Raw genomic sequence first — 13,495 nt, 5'->3', positions numbered from 1 at the left:
TGATGGTTTGGTGGCTGGTGCGCTCCATGTAGGCAGCTACCGACAATGGGAGTTTGAGAAGCACAGCCGCACCGTCGCCACTGGAGCCGATGAGAGTGTGCTTCTTCTAGAAGGAGCACTTCCTCACTAAGCTTGGCAACAGTCTCCTTTCCCTGCCTAACTCCTCCCTGAGGGCCAGCACATCTAATTTCACTGCTGCTTTGTGAAAAGAGGAAAATTTAAAAGTGACTTTTTTGAAACAGTGGGTCCAGGGCGGCACCAAGTCCTTTGCCTCCCCCACCACCCCGATCCTTGGCATGGTGGCGGCGATCAAGCAGGAAAACGTGCTAGCGGACATGCTCTCTGGCGTTGGGACGCCCAAGAAGGCAGCCCAGGAAGGCTGCGCGCCACCTTTCACCAGGAAGCAGGAGGAGGACAACGACTGGGAGCAGGGCCGTCTTTAGCAGATGCAGAGGCTTGGGAGGGAAGCTGCGTGCCTCTGCGGGGATTGCTCTCCTCCTGCAGAGGCTTGGGAAGGAAACGGCATGCCCGCCAGCCATATAGTTGGTGGGGTGCAGCTGGCGGGCGTGCAGGGAAAGGGGAGCTGCAGCAAAGCCGCCCAGCTCCCCACTCACTAGGGCACCCCTGAAAGGCCGGCGCCCTGGCGCAACGAACCACTAACACCAATGGGAAAGAAGGCTCTGACAGGGAATTTATTACCTAAAGCCGAACTAGTGCAACATGTTCTACCTGCAGGGAGAAAATAAATCTATCTAGTACTGTAGTTCAAAAAGTTTACGAATAATTGCATTACTATGAAGAGATGCGTTCTAAAAATTCCTATCACTCCAGTACCTCTCACCTGGCAATATTCTAACAAGAATGACTCACAATGAGCTGGGTAATCATAATTTTCAAACATTTTATTTTAGCTATAACCAAGGTTAACAGCCATCCCTAGTCACAAAACTGTATAATCTCTAATTAAAAATGCAGCAATTTCACTTAACCCTTCCATATTTAAATCTTTTAATTACTTTACCAGATGGATTCTAATGTTAATGTAGCCTTTTTTGTGTAAATTACTGGAACATTCTGAAATCCACTCAATCTTGTCCCCTCAAGACATGCAAATATTACATAGATATAGATCATGGCTCAAAGCTGTCTCTAATTTAAGGCGAGATGCTTAACAGCTAATTGAAGTACTGTAGCTGGTGAATTTGTGGGCCAACCCCCCCCCCCCCGCAAAAAAAGAAAGAACCACAAACTCAACTATGGATCTATTCAATTATTCACATAGCTGAAAATAGGGGGAAATAGGGAACTTCCCTGACTGGGAAATATAAGTTTTGTGCAATAAGTGACCAAACCTTCAGCAGGTTAGTTTTTTGTTGGTTTTTAAATAGCTAACACTATAAATGTAACATAGTTCGGCTCAGAAACTCAACTGGGTGCTGTTTGGAATTTACTACTCCAAAATGCAGCTGTGACAGGGAGCCATTACACATTATCCTATGGGATTTGGGACTCTTAACCATTACAGTAGGCTAGTGCAATTATATGTCAACTTCCAGTATTAACATGGGGTAGTTTGCATGGTTAGCTGAGCAGAGCCAAGCAGAGGCAAATTACTGCTTCAGATAAAGGAGCTTCAATAGAACCAAAGCTTTAAAAAAGGGAATATGTAGAACTTTTGTTTAAAAGGGGATGGCTGAAAAAGCCAATTACCAATACTGCAATAAAATACAAGAGTAAATTTAGATATACTCTGCAGGAGAGATAATTTAAAAGCTTGTTGCCATTTTACTGATATATATTCTCTGTGGAGAAACTCAGATATGTTTCAACAGCTCTCCAGCAAGAAATGGTCTCTTCCTAAACTCTGAACTGCTCAAATACATTTTTGAATATACACTTAATCAAATACATTGGAGGGTTTTATGTGTATCTGCTTCCAAGAAACACTAAGAGGATTTAAAGGGTGGAATTCAACTAAGTTTTATTCAGAGCAGATCGACTGAATTATATGAATATGACTATGTTAAGTCCATTCATTTCAATAGGTCTACTCGGATTAAAATTTTGAATACCACACATTGTGAGTCTGGGCAGACGTTTGCTCATCTATGTCTTCTAAAAAGAATTGGGTAAGCAGCCTTTGGAGTTGAAACATGCAAGATTTCAGCTGACTAGGCTGGAAGCATGGCAAAGCAAGGTATAATACAGACCGCCAAAAAGTCAAAGTTTTCTGTGGACTTGAAAAAAGGGCTAAGCCAGTCATAGGCAAGTTCGGCCCGCCAGATGTTTCGGGACTACAACTCCCAGGATCCCTAGCTAACAGGACCAGTAGTCAGGGATGGTGGGAATTGTAGTCCCAAAACATCTGGAGGGCCGAGTTTGTCCATGCCTGGGCTAAACTATTTTAGATTTGGTTTCAACTATAGTGCAGTTCTATGCACATCTACTCAGAAGTCAGTCCCATTATGTTCAAAGGTGCTTATTCCCAGGCAAGTACAGGATTGCAGCATAAAACTGGTATAGAATGCAAAAATGGAAGATGAGATAAGGTGATAATGAAGTTACAGATTCTGAGATGTCATGAAGTGGAAAGAAGAAAACAGCAAAATTAAGGTACTGGATTTTAGAGAAGCATTTTCTTTTAGAAATATGGCAACCCTACAAGAATAGAAAACAAAGCATCATGCTACTGATATGCGGACTAGAGTCAGATAAAGGAACCCATGACCCTATGAGGACCTTCCACAACTTTACTACTTAACATTCACAGAATCCTATAATATGAAAAAGACTTACTAAAACTTTTTTTTGGGGGGTGAGGATTGGTATCAGTACAATCAGCACTTGGGATGAACTAGTTCAGCTGAACAAAAATATCAGAACTACACCCGAAAGTAGTTTCCATAAATGCTGATTTAACTAACAAGAATTAAGTTCTTTTGGGGTATAAATCTGATTGATTTCTAGTTTACCTTCAGGTTTTATTCCCTCCTCCACTCCCCAGCAGTAGGACCAGAGTCCTCCTTTTTGTTAAACTACTTCAATCAGACATCTATAGAAATAGAAAGCAAAATGTGGAAGCAACATTCTAAGGCTTATTAGGCAGATACAGAGGCACTGCTGTTGCTACGGATGTTTGTCACTTAATCACTGTTGCTAAAAACCAGGAGGAAGAAATGTAAGTTATTTCTTGCATATTCCCTGGTGAAGAGATCTGCTCTATTCCAACAGGTGCAGCTTGCAGCAAGAAGAACAGGTACAAGAACAAAGTGAATGATGTCTTGTGCCTTTAACAGCTTTATGGCTGGCACAAATTAAACAGGGTAAGCCTTTTCAAGTAGGGAAGTAGAAGTATGGGGGAAAGCTTCACCAACTGACATTCTATTCTGTCTGTCAAGATATCTCATTTTTTGAGTATGGCCCTTGATCTACTTTTAGACCCGATACTTCAGCACAGCAGCTTGTCAGATTCTGAATGCTGTAAAAAAATAATGCTGATTAACCTTTTAGTTCATGCTGGAACTGAACACAAACCAAACTATGGCTTAGCACGAACAAATAAGTGTGTGGGCTATCAGAAAGGAGATCTGCTACTGGGCTGGGCTGAGGTAAGCCATGGTTTGGCTTAGCATATTATCTGAACAGGAACTCATGGTTTAGCTCTTTTGGAACAAACCACAAACAATAACCAGGGCTTATGGAAGAAACTATTATTGGCAGAGACCATCAACAGAACTATTCTAGAATTGAAAAAGAGTAAATGGTTTTTCTTTTAGAAAAAAAAGGCAAGGGGAGCTTTTATTGGTAAAGCTATCATTTGTTGTGCTATGTAACAGAAATGCATGACCACACTGGCCTAATGATCTAGAAAGCTGCTATATAGATTTTACAAACATGTTTACATTTCCATCCTGAAAATAAATTCAGGAAGCACTACCATACTTTAATAATGTATTCCAATTGAATTGATATAACACATATGATTATGTTATACAATGGAATGGCAAAATTTGCGGTAACCAAATAAATTTGCAGTAGACATGTTTTTGACAATATGAAAACACCATGCTTATTTTCATCCGTTTAAGCTTTAATGTAATTGTCATAGATTGTAGTTTTTGCATTTCGTTTCAATCTGACCTCACTGGTTATAAGATCAGACTTCTCCATATGTACGTTTATATAGACCTGTCAGCATTTCTAATGCATTGAGGCTTTTCTCAACAACTCTGGGGAGGGGGGAGCAATACTTCTCTCTTCTTTTACATTACTGAACTTGCAACACGGAATTCAAAGATTAAAGGATGCTAGTAACCCTTCTGACATTGTTCAGAAGAAAAACAGTGGGATAGATGCAAAACCTCATGTGCCAGTGTGGAACAACCAAAGTGAAACAAAATGCAAGTATGCTATTCCACTGAGCTTACATAACCTCTGGCACAATCAGAACCATGAGACACAAGTACAGAATCTATCTACTATAGAGAACACTTGCACAGCCTCTTTTGCAAATCTTTGTGAAAGAGCACTGGCAGCTACTTTCCTACTTCTCCTGTTTCCTTGCATCCAACACAGTGTATCTTTCATGAGCCTGGGCGATAAACAAAATCTACCAGAGAATCAGATTATTTTCGAGATCCAGCTAGATATTTATAAAAGAGAACAAAACAGCAAATTTGTTCTCTGTTGGTTCCAAAGATCTAGAAGTGTCGTGTTTAGCTCTGCTTGCCTTCATACAATAAAGTGTAATGTTCTGTGCCAAAGCTAATTGCTGAGAAATCCAACAAAGACTATCTGGTTGCCGAATGAGCTTTTATCATCCATGTAGTATTTAAGCGACTTCATACTGTTCTGAGCTTCTTACAAGTCCCTTCTAATGCGTTTAGAAGGATTTAAGAGAAAGGAAGGGTGGGAAAGTACAAAAAAACGACATCATGTATTCAGGAAGCATGCTGAAAGCTTTTAATGCAGATCATTCTGCAGCAGTTGAGTTTCTGGCACACGGTCAAATATCCTTTCGTCTTCAGTACTGTGCAACAGTAAGTGTATGCAGATGCATTTATATTGTCTGAAAGATATATTATTAGAGGGGATTTTAAAAAGCATGCTCACCTTCATCGCTTACTGCCTGCTGTTTAACCAGCGTCATAGGAGATCTGGCGGGGGGTTTACTTAGCGGATGACGCCAACTTTTAGATGTTTTTGTTCTCTCTCCTTCAGTTACCTGAAAGAGAGAACATACATTTTTTTTCATTTAAGGCAGACCAAAAATATCCTAAAGGGATGGAAGAAAGAAAACATATATTAACTAAAGGTCACATTCACACTATACATTTAAAGCACATTTAAAGGACATGGGTTTTCTGGGGGAACCCATGTCCCAGGATTCTTGGGGGGAACCCATGTCCTTTAAATGTGCTTTTGCTGGTACAGTGGTGCCTCGCAAGACAAAATTAATTCGTTCCGCAAGTTTTGTCGTCTTGCGATTTTTTTCGTCTTGCAAAGCACGGTGTCGGAAAAGTTTTGGAAAAGCTTCAAAAATCACCAAAGTCTTCAAAAACCTCAAAAAAGGCTACCACACCGCGTGCTATGAGTTGCTCCTCGAAGTCAAGTCGCAACTGTATTAACGGTGTTAAGAAAAAGGAAACAAACTTGCATGACGTTTCCGAGCCCATAGGGAAAATCGTCTTGCAAAGCAGCTCAAAAAAACAAAAAACCCTTTCGTTTTGCGAGTTTTCCGTCTTGCGAGGCATTCGTCTTGTGAGGTACCACTGTATTAAAGCATTTTGGGTAGATTTTAGATGGTGTTTTAAGGGGGCAGTAGTAAGATAACAGGCAAAAAATAAATGCTTGCAGTTCAATGCAACTAGGTAGTTGGAAAAAAGTAGAAATGGTAGCAGCATTGTTGTTTTTAAACTAAAAGTCCCCTTTTGCCTATTAGTGTTGAAACTGCATGTCCACATTTTGTTTTCTCAATAGAAAAATCAGGATTTCAAATTTAATGGGGGTTTTTCCTTTGAGATATATATTTTCCCATCACAAAAGGAGTGGAAAATAAATGTCCCTTTTGCAGTCTTTGATAAAAATAATTCAAATCCCGTGGGATAGCTTCGCAGCCTCTCCTTTGAGGGTATACTTTCTCCCAAAGCTTGGAAATTAGACATTTTCAAGAAGCTGGGACTTCAGCTTCATTGGTAACTGAAATGCCTGTACCTACAAAACATCATTTATCGTAATGTTTCCTAAACTCTGGCTTTAAGTTTCAAGAGATGCTTCCGCAGATCTGTGTGAAGATGCCGGCCTCTGCAACTGCCCTCGCATAATGGGTTGGAGTAGCAGCCTGAGATCAAGGCAATTCCACTCTACTACGTCCAGGAAGTAGCAGCCTGCTCTGTCAAGATTAAAAGTTAGAGAAGCAATGGGTTGTATCCAATTTTAGTCAGAGTAGACCCTTTAAAATTAATGAGTCTGTTGATTTTAATGGCTCTCCTCTGAGTAGAGCCTGGCTGAATACAATTTGGGGGCTTTTCTCCAAAGTTGTATCTTCAAGATGGCAGTCTCATTACTGAGGGTCAAAGCTACAGTTCTTCTGTTAAGTAAGTGCTGAGACTTTAATGGTTGTCGCAAATGTCTTCACCAACATTCAGTTTACTAGGATCTTGCAAGACTATCCAAACTCTGTTATACAGAGCTATATAAAGAGCTCTATATATATATATGTAAAACAGCTATCCTCAAGGTGGTGCCATCCAGTCGTTCATTTCCCAACAGCCCCAGATAGCACAGCCACTGATGAGGGATGATGGTGGGTACAGCCCAAAACATCTGGAAAGAACCAGGTTGGGAAAGGATGCTACAGAAGGTGGTTGAACACCAACGAATATTAGGTAGCAATTCAACTATTCTATTCCAGCTACAAGGTTACTCATAAAATTTGGAAATTCAAGAGGCTGGCAGTGCTTGGTGGGAAATGGAAGGCTCAATTAGTACCCTGCAGCTGTCATACAGAGCCCTCGGCAGCCTGGTCCGGCCACTCAAGGAAACAGGACACTGACCTGGAAGGATCATTAGCCTAATGCAGTACAGCTGCTCTTATGATTAAAGAACGTGGCAGATTCATTAAACAAAGCAAGGTAGCTGTGCAGAAAGGCTAAGAGACAGCTTTTTCAGCAGCAACCCTATAAAATGTTTGTGTGCCACTACAAGATGGACACAGCATGCAAACATATTGGAAAATACTTGAAACCCCACTAAGGAATAGCTAAAAAGTACCCAACCAAATGAATTAAACATGAGCTGTAATGCAGAATCTCACCACTGAGAAGATGTTTATTAGCACTTTATATTAAAACAGAAGGACTGGCTTTGGGACTGCTAAATCTCATTCTGTAAAACAATGATGAGCTTGCTATTTATGTCGGTAAAAGGGCAAGTGCTGTTTTATTCTTAGCTCTAAAGTGTCTTTTCCACTCTCTTAGGAACATCTGGCAATTCAAAAAGGGCTGCTCTCTGCAGGTGCCAGAAGCAGATCTAGCCTCCAAGTTAGTTAATGCAGCTCTGCTATTATCTCATTGGAGTCTCATTCACATGGACATTTGCTACCAATCAAAATGGGATGTGGTAAGATATGAACAACAACCTTGTCTAGTACAGTGAGTTGCACCAGTTCAAAATTTCACCTCAACCACTAGGTAGATTTTTGGGCATTCCACTACACGTTCAGCCTCACACATACCACATAACTGCAGTACAGGGATTATAAAACTGATCCACCTTTCAGGGCTGTGGCAAAGATCATTGAGATAATTTATAATAAATGAACTGTCAAATGTTAAGTATTATTATTATTAGCTACTGGTAATTTCATTCCTACTGTAGATAATATGGGATCTCACCACAATGTATGGGGAGGTATTATCTACACCAGGGTTTTCCAAACTTTGGGTCTCTAACTATTTTGGACTACAGTTCCCATCAACTCTGACCACCGGTCATGCTAGCTAGGGATGATGTGAGTTGTAGTCCAACAACAGCTAGAAACCCAAGTTTGGGAAACCCTGATCTACACCATAACACCATAACACTGGGAAGATTTTATTAAATAGTCAATAGTTGTTTTTTCTTGTATTAGCTTGCAAAATATGAGGCTTTCCTCTCAGTCGTATCCAAAACCACAAATAATCCAAGACAGAGGCTTGTTGAAAAGCTGGAATGAGATGAAGGTATAAAGCACATTACACATACAACTGTTAAGCCAGAGGATAAAATATTTATAGATAATAGTGAAATGATCTCAGAACTCTAATACCGTGCCAAACACTTGAGAAATCCAGGACTCATTTCAAGCAATTCTGAATTTATCAAATATGCTCAAATTGTTTTAACCGTAACACCCTTTCTTACCAGTGGTGATATTTCTCCAGGCTCCAAACCATTTTCACTGCTTTCAATATCGCTGATATCATCCTCTTCTGTAGACAAACTGCTAGTTTCTTCTTTTTCCAGGCTCTCAGCTTCGGAAGAAGCATACTCAAGAGCCTGCCTTGAAGTAGTTGAAATTTTCAAATTGTCTTCCCGGTTACAGCTAGCAGATGAAAGTAAGTCCAGTGCCGATTCCTCAGAACAAAAATACACAGAGCCAGAGTCTCCTTTCTCTTCCGCTTCAGAGTGTGTGTTTTTGATTAGAGGACCATGGCTATGAGGAGAGTTATGACCTAGGGACAAAATTTCAGCATGAAGGCAATACAGTTTGTTTGTTTGTTTGGTTGGTTGGTTGGTTGGTTGGTTGGTTGGTTTTAACAACAGCAGCATTTTGATCACAATGTAAAAAAATAATCTTGGCAGACAATTAAACATGTTAACTGCTCAATTTTTTTGCAGAAGCAGGGGAAATGTGGCTCACTTTTCATCAAGATTAATGAATGAGATGGAGATTACAATAAAAAATCTGTGCTGGTAAGACCAACGTTGATAACTTCAAAAAATGTCTATACTACACATGGAAATCATGTGTTTGCGCCAGTAGTCATTGGCTACTCAAATCCTCAAACTACCAAGTCAATCAGTTTCAGCCTGGATGTTGTACAGTAGATCATTTCTATTATTTGTTTTGTTAAGAGTGCTATCTCTGCACAGCTATGTTTATCTCGGTACATGTCAACTATTTTTGTACAGAAATGTTAACATTAGCTGGAACTTGTCTCATTAAATGGGGGGGGGGAATTATGATATTGCCCTTTATATTAAAAATCTGATAATTATTCTTGGCTAAAAATCCAGATGCATAGCCATCTTATTCTTCTGCAGCAAAAATAACAGCTATCTTATTTAGGATGCCACTAGACTCAGCGCCTAGGGCTTGCCGATCGAAAGGTCGGCGGTTCGAATCCCCGCGGCGGGGTGCACTCCCGCTGCTCGGTCCCAGCGCCTGCCAACCTAGCAGTTCGAAAGCACCCCCGGGGGCAAGTAGATAAATAGGTACCGCTTACCAGCGGGAAGGTAAACGGCGTTCCGTGTGCGGCTCTGGCTCGCCAGAGCAGCGTTGTCACGCTGGCCACGTGACCCGGAAGTGTCTCCGGACAGCGCTGGCTCCCGGCCAATAAATGTGAGATGGGCGCACAAACCCCAGAGTCTGTCAAGACTGGCCCGTTCGGGCAGGGGTACCTTTACCTTTACCTAGACTCTGTTTTAGTTTGGTGCAACAATCCAGCCCTAAATCACTGTTATGGAAAGAGCAAGAGTGGAACATTGCTGGAATAGTAGTAATATCCTATTATAAGTGAGGAGGAGCCTGCTACTTGTAGAAGTCACTATGAGGGCTACATGCTTCAATACAGGTGTAAAGCTTGTATAGGGTAAGGTGGTGTTGAGGGGGCTGTAGCTGTGAAAGAATGACTAGTGTGATATCTGTAGCTTTTTTGTATGGCTCTTTAGAGGTTGACTAAAGGTGCTTTATATTTCAGTACTTCATTGTTTGTTTAGTACACTGTTACGCACCCTGAGCCTTTAGGAAAACATAAGATAAAAATCTAAATCCCAAAGTAAATAGATACATGCTTAGGAAAGGAGCTTGCCAACAGTTATGCCTTCACCATTATACCTGTCCTGGAATAATGCTGCAGCTATGCTATGGAGAAATATTAGGAGACAGCTAGTCCTGCCCCAATCTGCTTTGCAATAGAAGATGCTCTAAATGTCCATGGCTGTGAAAGCAGCATTGTGCAGACTAAGATTTGTCATTTTGCAACACAGAGCATAGCAACGTACGGCTTCTCACCTGCAGATTTATGGGATCACAATATCAACTGCCTAGAATTCTATGGGGAATAAACACCATTCGTCTCACCTGAGACCTTTTTGTTATCCAATAAATTGTGATCCATCTGCATCCTGCTTGCATCTTGTTCTTCCCCAGAAGGCACCCCTGTGTTTATTGCCTTTAGTTTTTCTGGTGGCTCTTCTTTGACCTTGAAGCTCTCTGGAGCTGCTCCAACGACGGTGATTTCTGTACCAACCACTATGGTTGATACCTTCTTGTCCTCTGGAGTTTTCAGCTTTTTTGATCGTGATCGGTTGTGCTGGGAGCTGTTATAAGAGATATTGCTGTCAAAACAGAATGTCTGGCTAGGATAAGATAAAACATTTACCAATATAAATATCCCTTTCACCTGCTTTTAGGAATACAAAAAGGACTAAGCAAAACCCCACCCTGACAATTTTTCATATCTGTGTGTAAGGGTAGATAAGCAATAGATTAACAGGTTAATTTAAATCAGTTGTTAATGTTGTTATAGCTCTTTAAAGTTACTTATTAAATGAAATAATCTCAGGTAATGCTGAAGCTAGTTCTAAAACCAGTTACTTGGTGAAGCATTCTGTAGAACATGACAAAGACTAACTTAAGTTAATTACAGCAATCTCCCAGATACATTAAACTTTGACAATGATGCTCAAATCCCAAAATGTATAAGACATTTTGACTGATTATTCTTTTGTAATCTCATTTACAAAAATAAAAAAAATAAATCATCAATTTAAACCACTTGCAAATGCAGCTTTAGCAATAGCTACCAGAATCTGAATTCGGAAAAATTCAAGAAGTTCCAATTACCATGGGTAGCAATGTTTCTGGAAATAATACAGGGTGATTCATAACAAAGTATACCAATGGAAACTGTATACTTCATTATTATGAATCGCCCTGTATTTAATACCTAAATATCAAAATGTAAACATCATGTGCCCTGCTCAGACCATGACAACAAGGTTCTTCCTTGAAAGTAAGGCACAGTGCTCAGCAACAGGCAATGAGCCCAGCACCTTTTATGCTCAACCTATGCCTCAGCGCCTAGGGCTTGCCGATCGAAAGGTCGGCGGTTCGAATCCCCGCGGCGGGGTGCGCTCCCGCTGCTCGGTCCCAGCGCCTGCCCACCTAGCAGTTCGAAAGCACCCCCGGGGGCAAGTAGATAAATAGGTACCGCTTACTAGCGGGAAGGTAAACGGCGTTCCGTGTGCGGCTCTGGCTCGCCAGAGCAGCGTTGTCACGCTGGCCACGTGACCCGGAAGTGTCTTCGGACAGCGCTGGCCCCCGGCCAATAGATGTGAGATGGGCGCACAAACCCCAGAGTCTGTCAAGACTGGCCCGTTCGGGCAGGGGTACCTTTACCTTTACCTTTATGCGACAGGAAAAGTGAGAGTAGCAGGTCAAGCTCACAGACTCCAATATTTAGACAAGGAGTTCCAAACTGCACAGGAACAACGGGTTGGCATGCCCACCCACTAAGCTGTTAAGAATGGAGCAACGTAAGCTTCTCTCACACCTTGCGGGACTGCTGAGTGTGCAGGCGATTGCTGTGTCAGTGAGATGCTAGGACTTGTGCACACATGAAATGTCAAGTACCTCTGTTCTCGGTACCAGCTGCTTTGTGATCTGGCTGTGCCAACCATCTATCTGGTAGTAGCACATACAAAGATATTTTTAAAATTGTGATTTCCTGCTGTGATTTCTGTGTCGGTACAAGTTTCTCATACCACGGCAGCCCTGGCACAACCTGTCGCCCAGAACACAAACATTATCACCTCACTATTTTCCTCAAGTTGCTGTTCCTATACTTATGGGACCCTATTTGGAAGGCATATTATTCCCAGAATCAGAATTATCATATTTTTTTTCCTTGACATATTACAGCAGAGGTGAAACTGAACAAACATTTTATCTTCATTTGGGGGACGTGCATCTCCTGCTGTGTTTGCACTTGTGCCAAGTCTACTAATTAAATAGCACAGAAATGCATCCACAAGCTTAGCACAGTGAATAAATTCAGCACATGCACTCATCTGATAAAACTTTCAACATAATTACTATAATGTCTCCACTTTTAATTTTAACTTTTAAATTGGCTATCCAGATAAATAAGGGTTGTACTGACAAGGAAATAATTTCTCTGCCAAGAGCAAATGGCAGTTGTATAATAAAGTTGCCAGTTCTCTGCAGCAATACAAGAGCATCATTGTACAACTATATGACACACACATTAAAGCCCACAGGTTCTCAACATGTAAATGTAAGGCTATATGTGGGTTGATGATTAAACAGTGCACATTTGTTAAAAACATAACATTCTTACGGTGCCTGGTTTTTTGGGGGTGATGGTGGTTCATAGAATCATAGAATCAGAATCAGAATGACAAAGGTCAGGAAGGATAACTGATAATGTCCAGATTACTTTGTATCAAGATCATTAAGAGTGTGTGTGTGTGTGTGTGTGTGTGTGTGAGAGAGAGAGAGAGAGAGAGAGAGAAATAGAACTAATGCAAAATGAAAACAAATTCTAAGAGAGACCTATCATTCTATGTTGCTATCAGTATTTACAAAGCATTTTTATATTATAAGGTTAGGAGACTCTGATTCGACAGAAGAATACATCACGGAGCGCAATGCAAAATTACAAAAAGAATATTTGGGGGGGGGGACTGCCAATAAGAAAATTCAAACTATTGAGCTGTAGCATAAATAACCAGGTATTGGCAATACCTTTTGATCATTCTGCCAACTATGTATCTGCCTCTGGATAGGACTCTTACCAGAGGCTACAGCAAACTCGAGGATACATAAATAAGTAAAGATTTTGTTTGGAAATTTTCATTGCAATATCTAAACGATTGTGTTTCACTCAGTTCTCCTCAATAATGCTTTTCTGGACTGGGATTCAGCAAAAACAAAATGCATATTTTCATACAGAACAAATACTATATTAATGCTCAGAGCTCCACATATATAAATTTCAGTAATGCATTCTCATTAAACTTTTAAAAATGAATATATTTCTTCAATGAGTATTATCATTGTGAAATATGACTCTTTTGCCCTCAAGCTCACTGCTAGGTTTTAAGGAGACACAAATTAACTGTGACTAAAATAAATGAACAACTTAAAAGGAAATGGCAGAGAGAAGTGGAAGAGAGGGGGAGAGAAGCACCGAAAAAGAACAGAAAT

The 13,495-nt window shown here is 40.7% G+C and overlaps 1 protein-coding gene across 4 annotated transcripts in view; it reads right to left on the bottom strand.

The window, feature by feature from the left end:
* KDM4C (lysine demethylase 4C) overlaps positions 1 to 13,495 on the bottom strand; it is a 198,468-nt gene that overhangs the window by 84,798 nt on the left and 100,175 nt on the right. For all 4 annotated transcript variants that reach the window (XM_082204636.1, XM_082204639.1, XM_082204638.1 and 1 more), the window contains exons 11-13: positions 10,346 to 10,584; positions 8,404 to 8,714; positions 5,113 to 5,224 (exon numbers count right to left, since the gene is read on the bottom strand). In XM_082204636.1, the coding sequence (XP_082060762.1) occupies positions 5,113 to 5,224; positions 8,404 to 8,714; positions 10,346 to 10,584 (662 nt within the window). The remainder of the gene's footprint in view (positions 1 to 5,112; positions 5,225 to 8,403; positions 8,715 to 10,345; positions 10,585 to 13,495) is intronic.

The sequence above is a fragment of the Podarcis vaucheri genome, assembly GCF_965113315.1.
Source record: "Podarcis vaucheri genome assembly, chromosome: 17".
Lineage (NCBI taxonomy): Eukaryota > Metazoa > Chordata > Lepidosauria > Squamata > Lacertidae > Podarcis > Podarcis vaucheri.
The sequence above is the reverse complement of the archived record's forward strand: the minus strand, read 5'-3'. Positions and strand labels throughout refer to the sequence as shown.